The 21,214-nt window shown below is 43.5% G+C and overlaps 1 protein-coding gene and 1 long non-coding RNA gene across 6 annotated transcripts in view; one reads left to right on the top strand and one right to left on the bottom strand.

The window, feature by feature from the left end:
- FREM2 (FRAS1 related extracellular matrix 2) overlaps positions 1 to 7,010 on the bottom strand; it is a 187,453-nt gene extending 180,443 nt beyond the window's left edge. For 2 of the 3 annotated variants that reach the window (XM_082700380.1, XM_082700379.1), the window contains exon 1: positions 1,485 to 7,010. In XM_082700380.1, the coding sequence (XP_082556506.1) occupies positions 1,485 to 6,663 (5,179 nt within the window). In that variant the 5' untranslated portion in view covers positions 6,664 to 7,010. The remainder of the gene's footprint in view (positions 1 to 1,484) is intronic. The other variant, XM_082700378.1, reaches the window with a different exon arrangement.
- A 505-nt stretch (positions 7,011 to 7,515) lies between these two features.
- LOC309848849 lies at positions 7,516 to 20,868 on the top strand. 3 transcript variants are annotated; one of them, XR_014303332.1, is made up of 3 exons: positions 7,516 to 7,591; positions 19,650 to 19,964; positions 20,548 to 20,868. It is a non-coding gene; the product is annotated as an uncharacterized lncRNA (long non-coding RNA). The 3 variants fall into 3 exon arrangements; XR_014303333.1 differs by lacking the exon at positions 7,516 to 7,591 and adding an exon at positions 13,925 to 14,104 and having other exon boundaries at positions 20,548 to 20,831; XR_014303334.1 differs by lacking the exon at positions 7,516 to 7,591 and adding an exon at positions 13,925 to 14,104 and having other exon boundaries at positions 19,647 to 19,964; positions 20,548 to 20,831.
- The last annotated feature ends 346 nt before the right edge of the window (positions 20,869 to 21,214 follow it).

Raw genomic sequence — 21,214 nt, 5'->3', positions numbered from 1 at the left:
TTGCATGGCATCTCTGTCCTCAGAAAGCCTTCACACAAAAGTTTCCCGCTGGTCTGGCCTGACACTTGGCACTCTGAGGTTTTCCTGTCCCTGCAGGCCCTACAATATATTCAGGCTTTCGGCCAACAATCAGGAGGTTGGAGTTCAGGGCTATTTGCCAGCATCTAAAACAGAGAAGCAGTTCACTTTAACACTAAACTTCGCGACACCCGTTTATTAAAGCATTTGTTAGAGCCCAACACTGTTGCGGGAAAAGAACACCCCCACTGGGATGCCCCGAGGGTAAACTCCATCTCCACTCACAGAGCAGACACAGGAGAGATCTAGTTTCCATCCTGACATGGTGAGATTTTCATGAAAGCCACCCGTAGCCCTCTGTAGTGAAGGTCGCACGTTCTAGAGAACAGAGCCTTGCCTCTCAAGCCCGCGCACTGAATGGGCTTCCCCCTTCTGTCAGTGAGTGACTCTGCAGAGGTCACCTGCCCTTCCTGTCTCAGACTGTGTCCACACACAAAGAAAATTTAGGTTAGAAAAAAGCTTTAGCTTCAAGAACACAGGTGTTGGAGGCCACAGGTGTCTGTTACTGTGTTTGAAAGAGGAAACGAGAGGAGATCTGAAACAAGAAAATAATTTCCTCCTTCCGTCCTGCTGTTCAACTTGTTAATGTTATCTTCAGGTTCTTAATAACATGAATGTACATTCTGGTGATAGACATATTGTCTCGGACGTCATTAAGGATGCTCTACGTGTGTGCATGCACGCGTGTGTGTGCGTGTGTGTGCGCGATGGATCCATACCTTGTACCTATAATTGTTATAACTCTACAGCTCTCATGTCTTGCCTAAGTCATAAAATATTAGAGAAGAATTCTAAATCTAAAGTCATAAAATACTAGAGAAGAATTCTAAATCTAAGAAGTATGTATACATTTTTTTTTCAGTTATGAAGTTTCTAAGAACTGCAACAGGATTAGAACAATGCTCTCACAATTAAAGTAATATAGACTTGAAGGCTCTATTTGAATGGAAGGTGAAAATAACAGTAAGAAGAATACAAAGAATTCAGAAAGCACAACCTTCACTCAGGTGCCCAAATGCTTCATGAGTGACCTGCAGTGCACCCGACAGGCCACTCAGATGATGGGGGTGGGAGAGAAAGCAGACCTGAAGGGCTTGCTTCAGTTTTAATTCCCCTCCCCAAGACTGGCTCCAGCCTTGGCCACATACCCTGTTGCTGTCGAAAGATACTGATATTCCTGCTTCTAATGCAGGGTGTTGCAGTGGGAATACGGCAAGAAGAGAGCTATTCTCCCAGAAAAGTAAGTCCCCACATCCTTCCCGCCCAATCTCTCTATTTCCCTGTCCTTTTCTTCCCTTGGACTCAAATTTGATCCCCTATTTACAGTATTTTCAGGAATAGCCGTACCCTCAGAAAATAAGACCTGAATTTTCCACTGGGTATAAGGAAATAAAAGAGTATCATACCTTGTGTAAACTGAGTCACGCTGTGGTTGCCTCTGTCCAGGTTGAGGAGATAGCCATGTCGAGGGGCCTCTGTCACAATAAACCTGAGAGAAAAATGTAGGCTGTCTCTGTCCTCTGCTTTCAATATTTTGCTTGTGATCATGAACCCCAAGTGACCAGTAGGCAGAGTGCGAAGTGTGGAGGCCCCTTTGTTCACGGTAATTTGGGGGACACTATCGTCAACAGCTAAGACCTGGATTTTCATCACTTGGGGTCTCCTTGTTTCAAATGTTGTATCAGGGAAAACATAGAACTCTGTATGGGAACCATCAGTCACCGTGAAGGAGAAGCTGTCTTCATTCGACTCAGTGCCATCATGTCTGTAGCTGATTAAGTTTTCATTCAGGTCTTGCTTGGTAAAAACCATGGTGGGTCTGGTGTTGTTGAACAGAAGTTGACCGTGAACAGGCACCTGGGTGACAATGAACTTCAGGAGCTTGTCAGGAGTATCTCTGTCTTCGACAGAGAGTTCAAAGGGAGTGATCAGTTTGTTTTCACCTTCACTGACAACCAGGTTATGGATGGTGACCACCGGCTTTTTGTTATCCACATCACTAATGGAGATACGGAACGTCCGGAAGACAGGGTTCCGGCCGTCGGTGACCTGAAACTCAAAGCTGTCCATCTTGACTTCGTCATCAGCTGTGTGGATGTAGTAGATTTTGTTGCCGGCTAGTTGGAGCTGAGTGAAAGATGTGATGGATGTTCCAAGTTGATCTGTGCACTCTAAGTGACCTCTCATGGGAGCCCTAGTGATGGTGAAGACTAAGTTTTCATCGGGACTGTTCAAGTCACTGGTGCTTAGTAGATCTGTTGTGAGGGTGACTTTGCCACCTTCTTTCAAGGATACTCCTTTGCTTATCACATCCGGGAAGACAATGTCAATGCTCCCAATGGAAACATAAAAGTAGCGATCTATGAGGGCATTTATTCCATCAGTCACATCAAATTTAATTAGGTCCCGAATGCCCTCTTGTCCAAAATGGACATACTGAATTAAGTTTCTGTCCACTTCATCCTGGGTAAAATTCATGCCTAGTGTGATATTTTCAAAGGCACCTGTAGGTTTTCGTCTCTGCAATAAGCCATGTCCTGGCCCATAACGAATAATATAAACCAAAGATTTGTCTTCAGAGTCCAAATCTGTTGCCATTAATATTTTGTTGTTGATAATTTTGGTTTCCCCAATTTCTATTTCTAGTCCATTATTGATCATCATTCTGGGGGTCTCATCATCAACTGGGATAACTATAATGAGGACCATCCTTTCCACTGAGTGCTTACCATCTGTTAGTCTAATCACAAAACTGTCTTCCTGGGTCTCGGAGTCATCATGCTCATAAATAATGCTTGAACTCTCTATGATCTGATCCAAGGTGAAGCTTTCAACCAAAACTGTGCCATTTATCAGCTGGTTCATGATGTGACCTCGAGTAGGAAATCGGGTAATAGTGAAAGTTAGATCATCTGGGGGCATGTCAGCATCAGCGGCATTGAGGATGGGCGTATCAATCACCAGACTCATGCCCTCCATCACCATAAATTCTCTCATAAATATTTCTGGCTGTTCATCATTTGTGGGAATGATGACAATGGGGAAAAAATGTCTCTCTGAAAAGTTAATGCCATCAGAACAACGAAATATAAATCGGTCTTCCACAGGTTCGACCCCTTTATGGACACTCTGGACATAGTTAATATGACTCTGCCTGAGGTCTTTCAGGGTAAAGGCACTTATGGCAATTCCTGCTCTTGATTTCTCAGAGCCCGGGGCTGGAGAAATATTTTCAACATAACCGGAGGTAGGCTGGATAACTATAGTGCACAAGAGGTCATCAGTTAGTGAATCAATATCTTGAGCACTTATATGTGTTGAGGTTATAACACTTTTATCACCTTCCACGACTATAAACTGTTCACCTACAGAAATTTCTGGAGCCTGGTTATCAACTGGGAGGATGGTCACCCACACGGTAACTCCTTGGATAGTATTGCTACCTATTACCCATTCTTGAGACACATCTGACAGACTCAGGTTAAAAGAGTCTCCTCTGGGCAACAGGCCTATCTCACCGCTAGTGTGGGCATAGATGACAGAGCCTTCCAAGATGTCCTTTTGGGTAAACTGCTCTACTGGAACTCCGTTGACCAGGATTTCTCCATATAAAGGTGGATCTTCCAAGACAAAAGTCAACATCACATCATCAGTGTCCTCATCAGTTCCCTTGATAACACCAGCAGTGATTTCAGTAGCTCCATTTTCAAGAACATCTAGGTAAGACCCCAGAGTGCCAGCAGGAAGGCTCAGCATGGGCCCCTCATCATCTGCCGGCCGGATGTTCACCCTGAGAGTGATGGGCACCACGTGGTGTCTGTCACTGACCTCCAAGGAGCAGCTATCAGTGAGAGACTCATCGCCATTATGGGCATAGGAAATCCGACCCTGTTTTATGTCTTCTAAGTGGAAGACCTCCCCGACATGCAGTATCTGTCCAGACACTCTCATGTGGCCATGTTTGGGCGCCTGCGTGAGAGTGAAAGAGATGTGGGCGACATCAGTGTCTACATCATTCACACGCAACTCAGTCTCACTCAAGACGTGGTGGCCCTTCTCCTGAATGGTGAAACCCGTGTTGAGGATCTCAGGTGGCTGGTTGTCTACTGGCTGCAAGTAAAGCGTGAAGGTGCCTGGAGCCACATTCCCAGCTTGATCTTCCACCTGGAACTGGAACTGGGCCACTCGGGCAGCCACTCCCAGTTCTTGCTCTGGAGGTCTGTAAGCAATTTTATGGTGGTTGATCTGGGCTTGGGTAAAATGGTTCACCACAACTGAGGGGTTGTCGGTCAGGACCAAGGTGCCCAGTGGGGAGGGCGAGTGGTTTTCGTCTGTGTCCATGGGAGGCTGGGTCACTGTGTAACGCAGGTCTCGGTCATCTGTGTCCAGGTCAGTGTAGCGCAGCCACTTCTTCCTCAGAGGGGTGAGCTGGGATTCCTGCACCACCATCCGAAGAGGACAGCCGCTACCCAGCTCTGGAGGGAGGCGATCTACAGGATGAATGCGTATCACAAATCTGTGTGGTCCAGACTGATTAGGAGGATCATGGTTATCCTGGACCCGAAATGTGAACTGGTCCATCACTGGCCCGGGACTGTGGGGCCCCGAATGCCTGTAGAACAGCCGCCCCTCACTTATGTCCCGCTGCCGCCACTCTGTCACTGTTTGCTCATAGAATGCTCCCTGTCTCCTCCAAGGGCCCCTGCTCAGCTCCTCCTCCTCACGGGGAGGATGTGTTTGGCGGAGAAGCAGATGCCCTGCAGTCGAGGAGGGCAACTCCAGCACAAAAAGCAGCTGAGAGTCATCTGAGTCAATGTCAGTTGCACTTAGAGCAAGGGGCAGGATGGGCACTGTCTCACCTTCTGCCAGTGTCAGCCCTGTGTTAGCATTGAGGACTGGTGGCTGGTCATCCACAGGCACTAAGGTGATGGGGAACAGGAACTGCACCTGGTGCCGGCGTCCTCCATCCACCATTCGAAGGACAAGGTTGTCACTCAGTGAGCCATCTTTGTCATCGTGATGGTAGACCACCTGGCCAGCCGCTAGCTCAGCCACCGTAAAGGTCTTAGGGGCGGAGCTGCCATGGGTGGCACCCAGAAGGACAAGGTGACCATGCCGGAGCCCAGCCACCACCTCCAGCTGCACTGCCTCCAGGTCATCCTCATCGCTAATGACCAAGTTTTGTGGCCCACTGCCCGCAGGGCCTGTAAGGGGTCGGGACTGGCCCTCATAGAGAATGAGACCGGTGTTCCGGGTGACCACGGGAGCCAGTGTGTTCATGGGCTTCACCACTACCATAAAAGCAAAAGGGTCTGAGGCGGCTCCTTCTGGGTCCACTACCTCCAGCTCCAGTTCAAATAGCCGCTCCTGGTCAGAGTCCTCAGAGGGGGGCTGGTAGGCAATCTTCAAGAACCGCAGGTCCTTCTGAGTGAAAGATGAGAGGGGCAGGCTGCGATCATCAGTACTAACTAGGTAGCCCTGGCCAGGCTGGAAGGGAGAGGTGAGGTTGAAGATCAACAGGTCAGGGGGAGACTCAGCATCCTCAGCGGCCAGCATGTCTGGGGTCAGGGCAGTGAGTACAAACTGATCCACCTCCATCATCATCATGGCCACAAAACTGGGCTTGGGGGCGGTGTTCTCGGCCCCTCCTCGGATTCTCACCAGTACCTGGAAGTGCTCACGTTTCAGAGCAGGCCTGCTCACAGGGGAACCACGAGACCGCAGCTCCACCACCATGGGCACCCAGTCCCTGTTTGGGGACCGACTGGGGGCCGTGTGGCGGTAGCGCACGCCTAGTTCCTGGAAAGCTTTGCAGTCCATCAGGAGAGGATCCTGGGCGCCCCCCTCGCTGGCTCCACCTGGAACTTGCGGGTAGTGAAGGAGCTCCCCGTAGCGAGGCAGCGAGCTCAGGCCCGACAGGATGCCCACGCGACATTCTTCGGTCTCGGGCTGGTAGGCAAACTCCAGGCTCCGCGCGTCCAGGGCATTACTGGTCCCCAGCAGCTCTTCCACGACGAGGGGCAAGTTCCGAGTCACAACCTCTAGCTGGGTGAAGACCACCTCCACCTCCAGCACCAAGGGTAGCACTGCTGCCCCTCCCGGCGCGTCGTAGCGCAGCTGCAGCCGAATGCGATCCCGCGATGGGCTGCGCGCGCCCAGGTGCGAGTAGCGTACCTCTCCCGGGCCGAAGTCGCACGGGAAGCGCTTGGGACTCAGGCGGCCAGGCCTCTGGGCCAGCGCATCGTTGTCTAGCACGGTCACCGAGCAGCGGTCCCCCGGCTGCACCTGCAGCACCAGGTCGTGCAGCGGATCCAGCCAGACCTCGCGGCCGAAGGGCACCCGGAGCCCACGGTTCGCCAGCACTATGGCCTCCTCGGCGGGGACCCCTGCAGCCCCCGCGAGATCCGGGGACAGCAACGCTCGCTCAGGGGCAGCGGGCTGTGCCGGGACGCAGCTTACCGGTGACAGGAGAAGCAGCAGCAGCAACACGAGGAGGGGCGGCAGCGTAAGTGTCTGCTGAAAACTGGTGGGGTTGGCCACCCCGCCGGCGCCGGAGGCGATCCCGGGAGTCCTGGCCGCGTGCATGGTTCGGGTGTTAGAGCTCGGACAGGTCAGCCTGAGAGAGCGCAGTCAGTCCCCTGGCAGGGAGCAAGAAACGTCCTCCGAAAAGTGCCAGGAACTCTGTACTCTGTAGCCGCGGCTGGGCCAGGATGGAAAGTTGCGCGGGGCGGGCAGGGCTGGCGCTGCAGCGGAGGCTGAAGCCCCCCGGCGTCCCGCTCCGCCACCGGCCGCACACTGGCTGCGAGAATGAGTCCCTCCACTCCTGCTTTCCAGGTCCCGGGACCTAAAGCTTTGAGGGAAAACCCTCCCCTAGCACCCTGTTACTCCAGTCTTCCCAGGAGGCCAATCATTGGTCCCGGGAGGAGGCCCCGAGTTGAGGGTTGGGTAGTGGTATCTGCCAATCAGTTCCTAGGGGCGGAGGCGGGGAAACCTGGCGGAGAGGAGGATATTCAAGGCTCTACAAGTTGTCCTGGAAGCGAGGGGTACTGGCTTCTCGAGGTGCCCACCTGTGCTCACGTTTCGCTCTGGGATGCCAGGGCTGCGGTTCCAGCAGAGGAGTCGGGACACGCGGCTGGGCTTGAATCCGTTCTTCAGCTGCCTGGGATCCAAGATTACCCATTTTTGCTCCCATCCCCTCCAATTCGTTGCAGTCTTGCGCGGGGGAGTGTGGTTATTGCTCACTGGGATTTGCAAACCCGAGAAGAAAGTTATTCGCAATGTCGCTTGTGTTTGAATCGAAACCCAGAGCAGTTTGGGAAGAAAGGATGGGGCTTATTTGCAAAAGAAGGACAGCTAGAATGACAAGCCAATGCTAAGGCAGGTTGCACACACACACACACACACACACACACTCACCCCGAACACACACACACACACCACACACACACACACACCCGGCCGCCGGAGTCTCCTTGTAAATTACGGGGAGGAGGGGTGCACAGTCCTTGGATTGGTGAGTTTTAAACAAGCCCCTCCTTTGCAACCAAAGTTCAGAGTAAAAGGGGGAAAGGGGGGGCCCAAGGGGGAGGAATATTTGGAATGCGTGAGAAATGCAGTCAGTCCGATCGGAATCGCGAGACTAGCACCAAAAAATAAGTTCTAGGGAATGTAGCCCCAGGCTCTCCCAAAGCCGCCGCGGTTCGGGGAGCTGTCGTTAGAAACGTTCCTGTTCTCTTCGCAGTAATGCGTCCGAGTACAAACTAAACCTACTTGTCAGCATCCCATTTCTATGCATGCCAAGAGAATTGATAAATATCCGGAGGGCGAACGAAAATAGGTTAGCTCCCATTTCTGGGAGCGGGTTTTTAAGTCAGAGTTTGAGCTCTTCCTGCCCCCTTGTGTCTGTCCGGTTTCAGAAGTGTTCGGATTCTCCTTCTGCAAGGTTTCTAACAGCACCCGACTCTTCGAAACGGGCGGGGGGGGGGGGATAGCCCTCACAGTTAAAACTCAGCCATTTCCAGATTTGTTTCTTGAGCAGTCTTGTTTACCTATCCCGCTCAAGATGTTTTATTTTGGAGAATATTCTTTTCTCTTCAGTAACACGAATCAGATTTTTAGTTGGAATACAGAATTGGAATCATGGTCATCATGGCCTTTTCCTGTTTAAGAATAGTTTAGATTTGGGAAGGAAAAGAGTGTAAGAAACTGCTGTGACATTTCAAGATTCAGTCAAAATTGAAGATCTTCAAAGCACATTTCAGAAAGAAGTACTTACCTTTTTAACCCTTTCAGGTCATTCCCCTGAGCGTCTCCAGTCCAGAATTTTGATCTTTGCCTGGTACACTCACAGCTACCTCCCAGGTCACAACCCAGCGTGTATCCAGGATATTGCTGGGAAGCGTCAGATTCTGCTCCAGGAAGACCCCTGGGCCATGTCTGTCCCTGGGAGTTAGAGATGGGAAATTCTGAAATCTTTCAAAAAGAAGCCAGAGAGAGAGATTAATTTAAAGGAGCCATTCATACCAGCAAACAAATGACGTTTAGTTAATTGACTATTAATTGAAATAATTCTTAATGCTTTGCACTTTGGGGGAGCTTTTAACTCCCACTTATGATTGATGAATACATTTCACAATTTAGTACAAAATGATGAACATCTAGGAACCTAAATGGGATGCGGCTGAAATTTTAAACATTTGGGAAAACCCCCATCCAAGTCCACTGATTTCCAATCACTTTGCATTAATATTTTATAGCTTCTTATAGTGGTTCATTGTTGCAAACAGAATTCAAATTCAGTGACAAGGGGACATTTTACTCTTTCCTGTTCACAAATAAAACAAATGGAAAGATGCCAAATGAAATAGAACATCGGTTTCAGAATATGGTTCTTTATATATTATCTTTCAAATTCTGGTTATTATGTACTTTGAAAACTGTCCAGTGGGAGCTGAGTGATTTTTATTCAGGCATTGTGACCCTGGGTCCTCTCTGACCAGAACCAGACCAACCGCCTGACCCTTGATGCCACCCAGTGGCTCCAGGCTTTTCCTTTCTTCCTTTTAAAGTCCAACTCTGTTTGACTTGCAAGCAGATGATAAGATCAGCATTTGAAGTATGGTAGTATGCCTGAAGGGCAGAGTTCAATATTTTGTTTCATGGTAAGAAGAATACAGGTCCACAGTTATTTTTAAGTAGCCTAAGGAAATCAACAAACTATAATCTTTTTTTTTTTAAACTCTTTAATTTAGTCTGCCTTGAAGTGATGGAATGATTCTTATGAATTATTATTATTTTTGGAGATGGGGTAAATACTTTCGTTATTTGTTATCAAATAGAAGGTAATCACATAGAAGGTAACACATACTGTTATTTGGTTAAATGTGTTTTGCATTCATAGTTATTGACAAAATAGTGAAATATTAAATTCTTATCTCCAAGCAAGCATTATTGATGATGATAATTACTCTTTAGGATAAATACCTCAGTGTTAAAAGGTTTCTATACTTCAGTGGCAAGGAAATATTATTTTATGGTCAATAGTCTTAATATCATAAGGAATTAAATAAATTAGAAAACTTGTAATATTTTAAAATCTGAGCTAATTATTCAGTGCTCCTTTGGTTATCCTTATAAACATGGTGCATCTTCTGGGCAAAATATCTTTTAAAATAAATTCTTAAAGTTGCTTAGCCTGTGAAAAACACACTAAAATGTGTCCTCAAATCAACCTCACTTGACCTTAGCCAAAAGGCCAAGAAGCGATGTGTCCTCAAATCAACTTAAAGCTGAAATTATTCATTGTTAAAACTTAAATGACCTCTGACCTAGGGTTAAGCTCCAGAGAACTTATTTCCTAAAATAAAGGAAGTTATGTGATGAATTCAAGATACAGGCGAGATACTCAGGTGTAAACTGAAGGCAGGTCCGGGACTCTGCTTAGATTTACATCTGGTTAAATTCTGAACGTAGCATTGTCATTCAGAAGTTTATTTCACTTTTCTTATATCACTCTCTTGACCTGTAAGACCCCCATAGAGAAGATGGACACCTGTAGAGTACTCACAGATGAATGATTAAAGCTTTATGCCGGTTGTCTTAAACAGTGCTCAATAGAATTTTAGTCTTTAATGGCCTCAAAACCATTGCTTGCCCGTAAACACCAAACTTGACTGATTGCAGAGCAATACTGAAGGGGAAATAGCCCTGGGCTGATTGACCATAACTGGGTCCTCGCCTCCGCTCTGAGATCCACTAACGATGTGACTTGTAGCAATTCTCTCTCTTTCTCTACTACAGTCTTCGTAATTGTAAACCAAGGGGGACAGCCTTCTCGGACAAATTCCCTTTTGGTTCCCCTTTGGTTTTGATGTTGGTGCCATGGGACCGAATTTATGGATCACCTGCCATTTGGCTTCCTCATGTTACTTTTTAGATTACTGTGCTCCTTCCACCTGCAGTATGCTCCGTAACACCCTATGGGACTCAGTCGGAAATGAAGAGCCATACTGACCTTGCAGACCGCTTGCTGGAACTTTCTCATTTCATAGTCGAGGAAACAGAACCAAGAAGTTTAACACCTCAGAGTACACGGGTGGCTCAGTGGGTTAAGCCTCTGCCTTCCGCTCTGGTCATGATTGCAGGGTCCTGGGATCGAGTCCCGCATCGGGCTCTCTGCTCAGCGGGGAGCCTGCACCCCCCCCCCACTTCTCTCTCTGCCTGCCTCTCTATCTACTTGTGGTCTCTGTCAAATAAATAAATAAAATTAAAAAAAAAATAGACTCTGGAGTGGAGCTGGAAAGGCAGAGAGATAACCAGCTGACTGCAAGGTCAGTCTTCATTGCTCTACCTAGTAATTTAGTCTTTAAGGATGATGTCCAATACTTACTCCCCCGTGGAAATTTTGTTCATCTACCCATCATAGTATGAGCTATGTGTCCTTTGACTCTCTATACCACCTCCTCCCCTTTTTGCCACATGTTTTTGCTTCTATCTCTCTTACAGGATCCCTCTGACTGTCTGTTGGGCTGTAGTCTTCTGAGTTCTTGTGCCCTTCCCTCTTTTGAAAGCACCCTGAGCCCACAGCCTGCCTGCACTTATCCTTTACCTTCTTAAAGATCTTAATAAATAAATATTCACTGCATGAAATTAGATCACAATTTCTTATTCCCCAAGCAATTTCACTTGAAATAACTCAGCCAGATTTCACAACGGCTTTGCAAGGTGACCAGGTTTGTTACTCAGTTTTCTTAGTAGTAAGCAACAGAAACGGATGGGCTGAATTAAGCAAAAAGAAATGAAAAAAATAGTGGATTGCTCCCATCATTTCTGGAAAGGCAGCAACGTAAGGCTCAGAAAAGTGAGCGTGAACCAAAAACCAAACCTTCTGCTTGGTGATGGTCTGTGGGGACAGCACTGAGCCACTGCTGGACACTGGAGTGTGCAGGTGACGCTCCCACTCTGGCCAGCACTAGATGTGAGTCAACAGCACTAAGACCACTGCCTCCCCTGCTCCTGGGCTCAGATGTCACTGCAGCCAATGCCCAGTGGTTTTTCTTTCTCTGGCATGGTAAAACCAGAGGTCTAGGCAAGACTGGCTTATCTAAGCTTCAATCGTGGGCCCCGCACTATAGCTGCCAAGGCATGGGGGGAGTGTGTGTCTGGCCTTTTTGGCATGGGTTTGAGTGGCTCCCATTCCCTCTAAGATTTGTACTACAGGAATTTCTTACCTAGAAGAAAGAAATTCATGTTCCATGGAGCCAGTCATAGTGGGTTAAGTAACAATGTTACCATTCTGTGTTTGAGTAAAACAGACATAGCAGGGATTAGTGATTTCTTTTCAGGTTCATACAGTTATTGGTAAAACCAGAATTGGGGTGCCTGGGTGGCTCAGATGGTTAAGCATCTGCCTTGGGCTCAAGTCGTGATCTTTGGGTCCTGGGATGAAGCCTCTCCTCTAACTCCCGGCTCAGCCCAGAGTCTGCTTCTCTCTCTGCCTCTCCCCAACTTGTACCCATGCACACTCTTTCTCTTTCTCTCTCTCCAATGACTAAATAAAATCTTTCTTAAAAATCAGAATTAAATAAAGTAGATAAAATAAATTAAATGAACTAGAATCCACATAGTCTACTGTAGACTGCTTTTCCTTTTACACCCCCAAATAGACCATTTTTCATTTTTAAAAAAACATTTGCAAGATTTACTACTTTTTTCTACCTCAGAGAAAGGGTTTTTGGGTACTGCAGAGTGGGGAAGTGGTTCAGGATAGCCTTATCTCCTGACAGCCTTTGGTAAGGGGAATTCCTGGATGTCCACACTCGGGAACCCTGTGAAAATCTTTCCTGTTGTGGCAAGTCATAAATGGAGGAGGAAAGCGGGGAGGCCAGCTCCCTGTGGCCGCAGAGGCCTGCGCTAAGCCAGCAGGAGCAGCTCTGCGTGGCCTGAAGGTCAGCACAGAGTCCTTACTTGGCAGCCTTTAAAATAGTTTTCCCAAACATTTGGCTTGTCTCTTGTAGAGATCTTTCAAGCCAATGATCCTGGGGCATTAATATCCGTGGATTTTCCACTTGTAAGTTTTCAAACAAAACTCAGAATGAAGTGGAATTTAAACACAGTAGAAGCAAGAGACCACGACTCAGCTGAACCAACAATGACTTAAACAAAGAACAAATAAGGGAAAAAGCTCTTCTCTTATTGGATTTAAATTAAAAAAAAAATGTTTTTATTGCATGACTTCTGTATGTTTCTTACAGCAATCTTATTTTTTTTTTTTTTTGACTCTTACTCTTACTCTTACTCCATGAAAGTGGTTGCTGTGTCCTTAGCTTATACCACAGGGGACTTAACAAAAGGCCCGCTGAAACAGAGTGCTCTCTCCTGTGTATGTCTCATATGAATTAAAGTTCTGTAAGACAGAGAAATGTAAGTGATAATTTTAAATTAAAAAAAAAAATCTAGGTGACACCTGAGTGGCTCAGTTGGTTGAGCCAATGCCTTCGGCTCAGGTCATGATCCCAGGGTCTTAGGATCAAGTCCCACACTGGGCTCCTTGCTCAACGGGGAGCCTGCTTCTCTCTCTGCCTCTGCCTGCCACTCTGCTTGCTTGTGCGCGGTCTCTCTCTCTCTCCGATGAATAAATAAATAAAATCTTAAAAAAAAAATCTATCTAGTTTTAATCTGAGGTAAATAGTACATACACTCCTAGAGGGGAAAAAGCTCCTTTACTTGAATAACTTTAATCAGAAATACAAAGTCATAACATAAATGATCACAGGCTTGTTTTCAGGAATTATTATATAAGGTGAATCAATTCTTTTTTTTTTAGATTTCTTATTTATTTATTTGACAGACAGAGATCACAAGTAGGCAGAGAGGCAGGCAGAGAGAGAGAGAGAGAGAAAGAGAGGAGGAAGCAGGCTCACTGCAGAGCAGAAAGCCCGAGGTGGGGTTCGATCCCGGGACCCTGGGGTCATGACCGGAGCCGAAGGGAGAGGCTTTAACTCACTGAACCACCCAGGTGCCCCAAATGAACCATTTCTTAAGAATGATTTTATTTGATAGTTTAACATTTTCTACGAATTTTGTCTTTTACTTTTTACTTACGAATCAATCTCCAAGACCCCATTTTCAGCAAATTTCTAGCTTTGACTGGAAAGATGCTGGCCTTGTTCCCGCCCATGCCATGCCCAGGATCTCAAGCAGTGTTCCCAGATCACTCCCTGGAGATCCAGTCCTGTTATGTTTTGGCAAGTCCCCCAAATTCCAGTTCCTCATCCCCTACCTCCCTGTCTAGCATTTAACTTTCACCATCTCGATAAGAGGGTCATTTGGCTGCAGCTAGAAATCAGCCAAAGACAGAAAGCCTGCTACTTGGGGCAGAAGTCAGGTTGATCACTGAGCAGCTATAACTGTTAGAAAGGCCACTTTCTCTCAAGCTGAAAACTGCCTTCTTGTGATTTTCATCTGTTCTCTTCTCTGGCATGAAACGGATTCTATCCACTCCTTCTTCCACATGGCAGCTTTTCAGGTATTCCCGGGTAACAATCCTATCCTCACCATGTTATCTTTTCTCCAGACTAAACATTGCTGCTTCGCTCAGCTGTTCCTTCTGACGCATTCCCCAGATCCCTTGCTATTTTGTTTGCTGTATCTTAGTGTCTCTTTTATTTTTATTTTTTAAATTTTTATTTATTTTTTCAGTGTTCCAAAATTCATTATTTAACAATGAATTTCAGTGTCTCTTTTAAAAGGTGGCACCAAAACCTAAGTACTAAAGTTTTCTTGGGATTGCATGACTAGTAATTGACAGGGTTGGGATTGGAACGCAGGAAGTTTAGATACAGGGATTGGGTTCTTCTGTACTAGACAATCCTATCTGGCAACACTGTGCCTCAGTTCTTTGTGGTTTAGTGGTATTTTCAAGTAGAAGAAGCCACACTGTCTCCCGAAACATAGTTTGACACAGTAGAAGGAAATTAACAGGAAAGATCCCCAGATCCATTTTTCTCTTTCAAATTTTTGAAAAAGAAACAAAAGAACAGCAAGAAAAATTTAAAAAGGAAAAGAAAAGAGGAAGAAGGCTAAGTTGTGAAGGTTGTGTATGCTGTTGTCACATTGGTTGGAAAGGAGTTAGTTTATTGTTTGTATATTGGTTTCCAGTGAGTAGATGATATTTTTATTTCTCTGAAGTCCTCATTGCAATTTCAAGAATGTATACTAGGAACTAATCCAAAGTTGAATTAAGCTCTATATAAATAAGGATGTTTATGATAATATTATTGATCTTAAAGAGTCACAATGAAAAACCAAGGGTCTAAAAGAAAATGGAAAGATTAAAGAAAATCAAGTATTCATTATATTGATTCATTATATTGATTCCTTATATTGGTATGCGGGTTTTAAAAATGATAATTATGTGAGCTAGCAACATGGAAAACGTTTAATATGAAATATGTATAATATGATTCAGTATTTGAAAGGAATACATGACAAGAACTGAAGTAATATGCAAAACAGAAAATCATTGCTGTGCTATCTTGGTGGTTTGTGGATGGGACTTTTTAACTTAGTTACCATATTTGTTGAATATATAACAAAAGAAATTTACAAATTAAGTAGTTTATTCAGATTTGTTTTATAAAAGCTACATCAAAATATTTTGAAAGGTGAACCAAAGTCCCACTCTTGAACTAATTCGTACAATAATTCAACATACTTAGGCCCAGATGCCCAAGATAAATATTGGTCATGCTATAAATTGTAATTCTTCTTCTCCCTTCTCTTAAGATATTGTCTTGCATCTTAATAGCAATTATTCTAATAATAATAGCATATACAATATGCCTTATCAATGAGCTAGATTGTAAATATTATTGCCAGAAATGTATACGTTTTCTTGCTGTCATAAGATTTCAGGTGGGCTACCTCTAACATGTTTGTCAGTCTTTGCACTTTATGACAGTGAATCAGTTGTAATTGAGGGCATAAAATGAAATGTGGAAGGTAAAGTTTCATAACCAATATCTTTACCCAATAAATGTATGTATATATGATTAAAAGGTTTTCAATACAAAGCATATTCAAAATAATGTTATTTATTGAGCTTAAAAATCTGAGAATATTGAGGTGCTTGGCTGGCTTAGTCAGTTAAGCGTCAGATTCTTGATTTTGGCTCAGGTAATGATCTTGGTGTTGTGAGGTCGAGTCCCTTGATGGGGTGTGCATGAGTTTGGAAAATACTTGAGATTCTTTTCTCTCCCTCTCCTTTTGCCCTCCTCCACCTCTTGGTGCATGTACACACATGCCCTCTCTTAAAAAAAAATCTGAGAATATCAATTATGTGGCTTACTAACCTATATATAAAGTAATATTGGAAATAATTTGTAAAGTGTTGATTCGGTTACTTCGTGATTTCTAAAGTTCCTACAAGAACATCTCTTTTCTCTTCCTAGCTTTACACTTACTTCTTCTGTGTGAGACCTTAAAAATGTTGCTTATTTTCTGTTCTCTGTGCTCTTTGATTATTTAAAAAAATAAATTTTCACTGAACAGATATATCATTATAGCTTTATGGGAAGGATCAATGTATTTTATTTGTGTTGCATTTAAAAATAGGCTTTAACACATGAAAAAGTGCTCCACATCACTCAGCATCAGGGAAATACAAATCAAAACCACAATGAGATATCACCTCACACCAGTCAGAAAGGCTAAAATTAATAAGTCAGGAAATGACAGATGCTGGCAAGGATGTGGAGAAAGGGGAACCCTCCTACACTGTTGGTGGGAATGCAAGCTGGTGCAACCACTCTGGAAAACAGTATGGAAGTTCTGTTTTAAAATAGTTGAAAATAGATCTACCCTACGACCCAGCAATCACACTACTGGGTATTTACCCTAAAGATACAAATGTAGTGATCCAAAGAGGCACGTTCATCCGAATGTTTATAGCAGCAATGCTGACAGCAGCCAAACTATGGAAAGAACCTAGATGTCCATTAGCAGATGAATGGATAAAGAAAATGTGGTATATATATACAATGAAATACTATGCAGCCATCAAAAGAAATGAAATCTTGCCATTTGCGAGGACGTGAAAGGAGCTAGAGGGTATCATGCTTAGCAAAATAAGTCAATCAGAGAAAGACAATTATTATATAATCTCCCTGATATGAGGAAGTTGACAGACAACATTGGGGATTTGGTGGATAGGAAAAGAATAAATGAAACAAGATGGGCTTGGGACGGAGATAAACCATAAGAGTCTCAATCTCATAAAACAAACTGAGGGTTGCCAGGTAGGGGAGGGGGTTAGGGAAAGGGTGGTGGGGTTATGGACATTGGGGAAGGTATGTGCTATGGTGACTGCTATGAAGTGTGTACACCTGACAATTCACAGACCTGTGCCCCTGGGGCTAATAATACATTATATGTTAATAAAAAAATTTAAAAATTAAAAAAAAATAGGCTTTAAAGTATAATGCCTATATCCAACATTTTGAGCAAAAATTTCAGTCTTTCCCTGAAGAATCTATACTCAGGTTGAATTAAGTGACTAAACTTACTTAAATGTGTAAATGTAGTTGACTTTTGTAGATAATTAAAATTGTGTAATTAGATTTGTTATGGAAAATTTTGAACTCTTATTCAATTTAGCTTTGTCAAGATACATTATTACAGACACCCACCTGAATGCACAAGAAGGTACAAAATGGATATAAGACAGAATGTAGGACTTAGGATTCACTGATAAATGACTTCACACAATACGATAGGTGAATGCTGCCTTTTTATATATGAGCTTATGCTACTGAGTCCTAGGCTATGACTCAGTCCATTCCTATCAACTTCAGCTCATTAACTCCATGTTCCGAGTAAACAAAACAACACTAGGAAATCAATTTAGATGGATATTTTATATTTAGATGAATATTTAGATGAATATGTTTATTTAACAAGTGCTATTATTATTATTCAGAATACTTTGCGTTGCTAGGGTCAGATGATTAGGGTGGCTACAGAAATAAGGAGAAAAAGATTAGAACATTTGGAAGTAAGTATGTGTTCATTAGAAGTAATTTGAGAAAATAACTGAGTGCTTACTACGTGCAAGGCTAATAGCTGAGATTTGAATGAATATAGGAAGGAGATCATTTATCATTAATGTAAATATCAGTTATATACAACAATATGTTCATCTTACTTGAAATGAGTGAATATATTTTAGCTTAATGCTAAATCTAATACATTTTATTTTATTTTATTTTTTTTAAAGATTTTATTTATTTGACAGACAGAGATCACAAGTAGGCAGAGAAACAGGCAGAGAGAGAGGAGGAAGCAGGCTTCCTGCTGAGCAGAGAGCCTGATGTGGGGCTCTATCCCAGGACCCTGGGATCATGACCTGAGCCAAAGGCAGAGGCTTTAACCTAATGAGCCACCCAGGTGCCCCCAAATCTAATACATTTTAAAAACTAACTCAACTTGAAACAAATTTTTCTAATCGTTAGTGGGTTTGTTTCTTTCTTTGTTTGTTTTGGTTGTTTAAGAGAGAGAGAGAGCGTGGGCATGAGTGGTGGGGGGTGGTAGGGAGAGAAGGAGAGGGAGCATCTTAAGCAGACTTCACCCTCAGCTCAGATCCTAATGCGGGCCTTGATCTAATTACATTGAGATCATGACCTGAATCAAAATCAAGAATTGGTTGCTTAACCAATGGAAGTCATCCAGGCACTCCAGTGTTACTGTTTTCTTTTTGTAAAATGTAATCATATTTTTTCCTACTACTTATAAGAATATTCAGGTTTCTCTGGGGTGCCTGGGTGGCTCAGTGGATTAAGCCCCTGCCTTTGGCACAGGTCATGATCTCAGGGTCCTGGGATTGAGCCCCACATCAGGCTCTCTGCTCAGTGGAGAGCCTGCTTCCTCCTCTCTTTCTGCCTGCCTCTCTCTCTACTTGTCATTGCTCTCTCTCTGTCAAATAAATAAATAAAATCTTTTTAACAAAGAATACTCAGGTTTCTCATGCTCCTTGTTTTACAACTTAAGAAAGCTAGAATAATAGGCAACTAGAAGAACAAGAATAGTGGACTCTACTGAAGCAATTTCTGGATTTCCTTAGAGTTTTCAAATTCATATTGCTTTGAACTTAATGCACCTGCTGTTTTCCATAACTTACACATGACTTTCATCATTGGCATTGGTTTCTTGAAAAGAAAAAGTATTTTTTTCCTTCCTTTTCAATTGGTTTCTTTGAATTTTCTGACTTAGTGCATCAAAATAAGTATGCAGCATTAATAAGATCAGTAAATATTTCTTATATGCCTATTATTCATGATTTTGAGCTTAGCGATGGTGATTAAAACCTTGTTCTGACCTTTAAAGATATGACATCAAATTGAACAGACCAGACTGGAATAATTAGAGGGGACTATGGGACATTGGAAGACAAGTAAGAATAATATAAAATTGGATAGTGAATATTGCAAGGTGGATTAATGACTATGTTGAAGGGGGAAAAAAAAGATACTTCAGGAAGCGATAGTGAGAAACAGGAAGATTTTAATGAAGGACGTGGGCTTGAGTTGGAAGTCAAAAGATGAGTTTGGATAACTGAAGAAAGAGAGGAATGCCACAGGCCAAGGGAGTGCATGAGAAAAAGGACAGAGGTTTGGTTCGACCTGTCCCTGAATCGTGATAGTCATGGGGAAAATTGGCTATTTGTTGGCATAAAGAAAAATATTGATGAATAGGCTGTGGTTCACTACAGCTCAGGTTAGAGGTTCACTAAAACAATAACCACCAAGTATTGAGATTTGAAAACTAAATTAGAAGTAGCTATTGGAGATTTGGAAAGTGATGGATGATTAAAGTAGTATTTTAGGAAGATGAATCTGGCACCCAGCTCTCTGCAGGGTGACAAAGAATGTTAGTGCCTAGGACATCTTTACAATGGAATGACTGGTGTCCCCTCAGAGATCAGGAGAAAGAGGAGGGAATAGTGTGTTTGGAAGTAAAAATATGACCATGGCAGGTCATATTTGAAGAAATTATCACTAAATGTTTATTGTAAGCAGGGGACGATGCTGAGAACAAACAGAAGCATAAGGCGTAAGGAAGAGAGAAAAATTCAAGACAGCTGTCCCGTTTCCGACTGGAAGAGTGGAAAACAGATTTCACGGGGAACAGAAGAGGAACTGTCGTGCCTCGAGCATGTGGGAAGACTTTAATGGGCTCACAGAACTGAAACTCAACACGATCTAAGGAAGAAATTATGCCCCAACTTTTTTCCAAAAGAGCGTGCATTAACATCCAGTATACATAGCCACATCTTCCATATTACTACATCTACCATCAAAGGAAGGGAGGCTATAATTATATACACAAGGCTGGTAAGTTTCTTTGATCTATTCCTGGTGTAAAGCTGTTGTGTTTAAAGATACTCACAATGGGCTCTGCTTATGGAGAGTGGCTGTAATGTCTCAAATTCCAGTGGGCATTTTTCTTCTAGCTCTTTGCACTATTATTTAGATTTTGAAATAATATAATTACAGTATTTCAAATGTATACCTTGGGACTTCAATTCGACAAGTTACCTTCTTTTCATAATGTAGTCCAACCAATACGTTTTATCCTTTCTTTAAAACTAGACTGGGTACAAAGTTTTCTTTTTTTTTTTTTTTTCTTTTTGCCAAACTAATATTTTATGACACACTCATGCTTATTCTTCTTAATGCCTCGAGATTCCTGCATGTTGATATCTGTCTGGCTATGTATTTGACTACAGCTTTCCAGTGTGGGTGGATGGCTTTTGTAAAAATATGCAGTTAAGCTAGATGAGTCTTAACTCAGAAAAAAATATACATATAACTTTGGGTTCTGTGTTTTATCTAGAAACATATTGCTTTTATAGGTATGCTGATATAGGTATATGATATAGCAGATTATCTTTTTTTTTTTTTTTTTTTGCCTTAGGCCGCGATGGAATTTCTGACTTAGCTGCTGACTGTCTGTTCCCAGGGGCCTGTGGCCCACAGTACTCACGGTATTATTGTGTTTCCAGACAGGCTGCTGTTGGTGCTTAAAAATATTATCTTAGGGGTGCCTGGGTGGCTCAGTGGGTTAAGCCTCTGCCTTCGGCTCAGGTCCTGATCTTAGGGTCCTGGGATCGAGCCCCCACATCGGGCTCTCTGCTCAGCAGGGAGCCTTGTTCCCCCTCTTTCTCTGTCTGCCTTTCTGACTACTTGTGATCTCTCTCTCTGTCAAATAAATAAATAAAATAAAAGTAAATAAAAATATTATCTTAGATGCTGGTTCCCCTGTGCTGACCCCTGATTATAGGAGAGCTATTGAAAGAACTATATATATATGTATATATATACATATATATATATAAAACATAAAAACATATATAGTATGTAATTGAAACATTAAAAGTTTATAAAACATTCCTCATTTTGAGAGAATATTACTATGATGTCATCTGGGAGTCAATATGACTGAAGGTAGTGGCATCTTAGAACTATAAATATCAACATATTTCACAAGTGTTCCAGATAATATTAGATAGGGGAAAACCAGGCTATTAAAAGAAGGAATTGATGCCTCCAAATGAAAGCAGATTCTAAATATGCTCTCTTTC

Source organism: Mustela nivalis (assembly GCF_964662115.1).
Source record: "Mustela nivalis genome assembly, chromosome: 15".
Classification (NCBI taxonomy): domain Eukaryota; kingdom Metazoa; phylum Chordata; class Mammalia; order Carnivora; family Mustelidae; genus Mustela; species Mustela nivalis.
The sequence above is the reverse complement of the archived record's forward strand: the minus strand, read 5'-3'. Positions and strand labels throughout refer to the sequence as shown.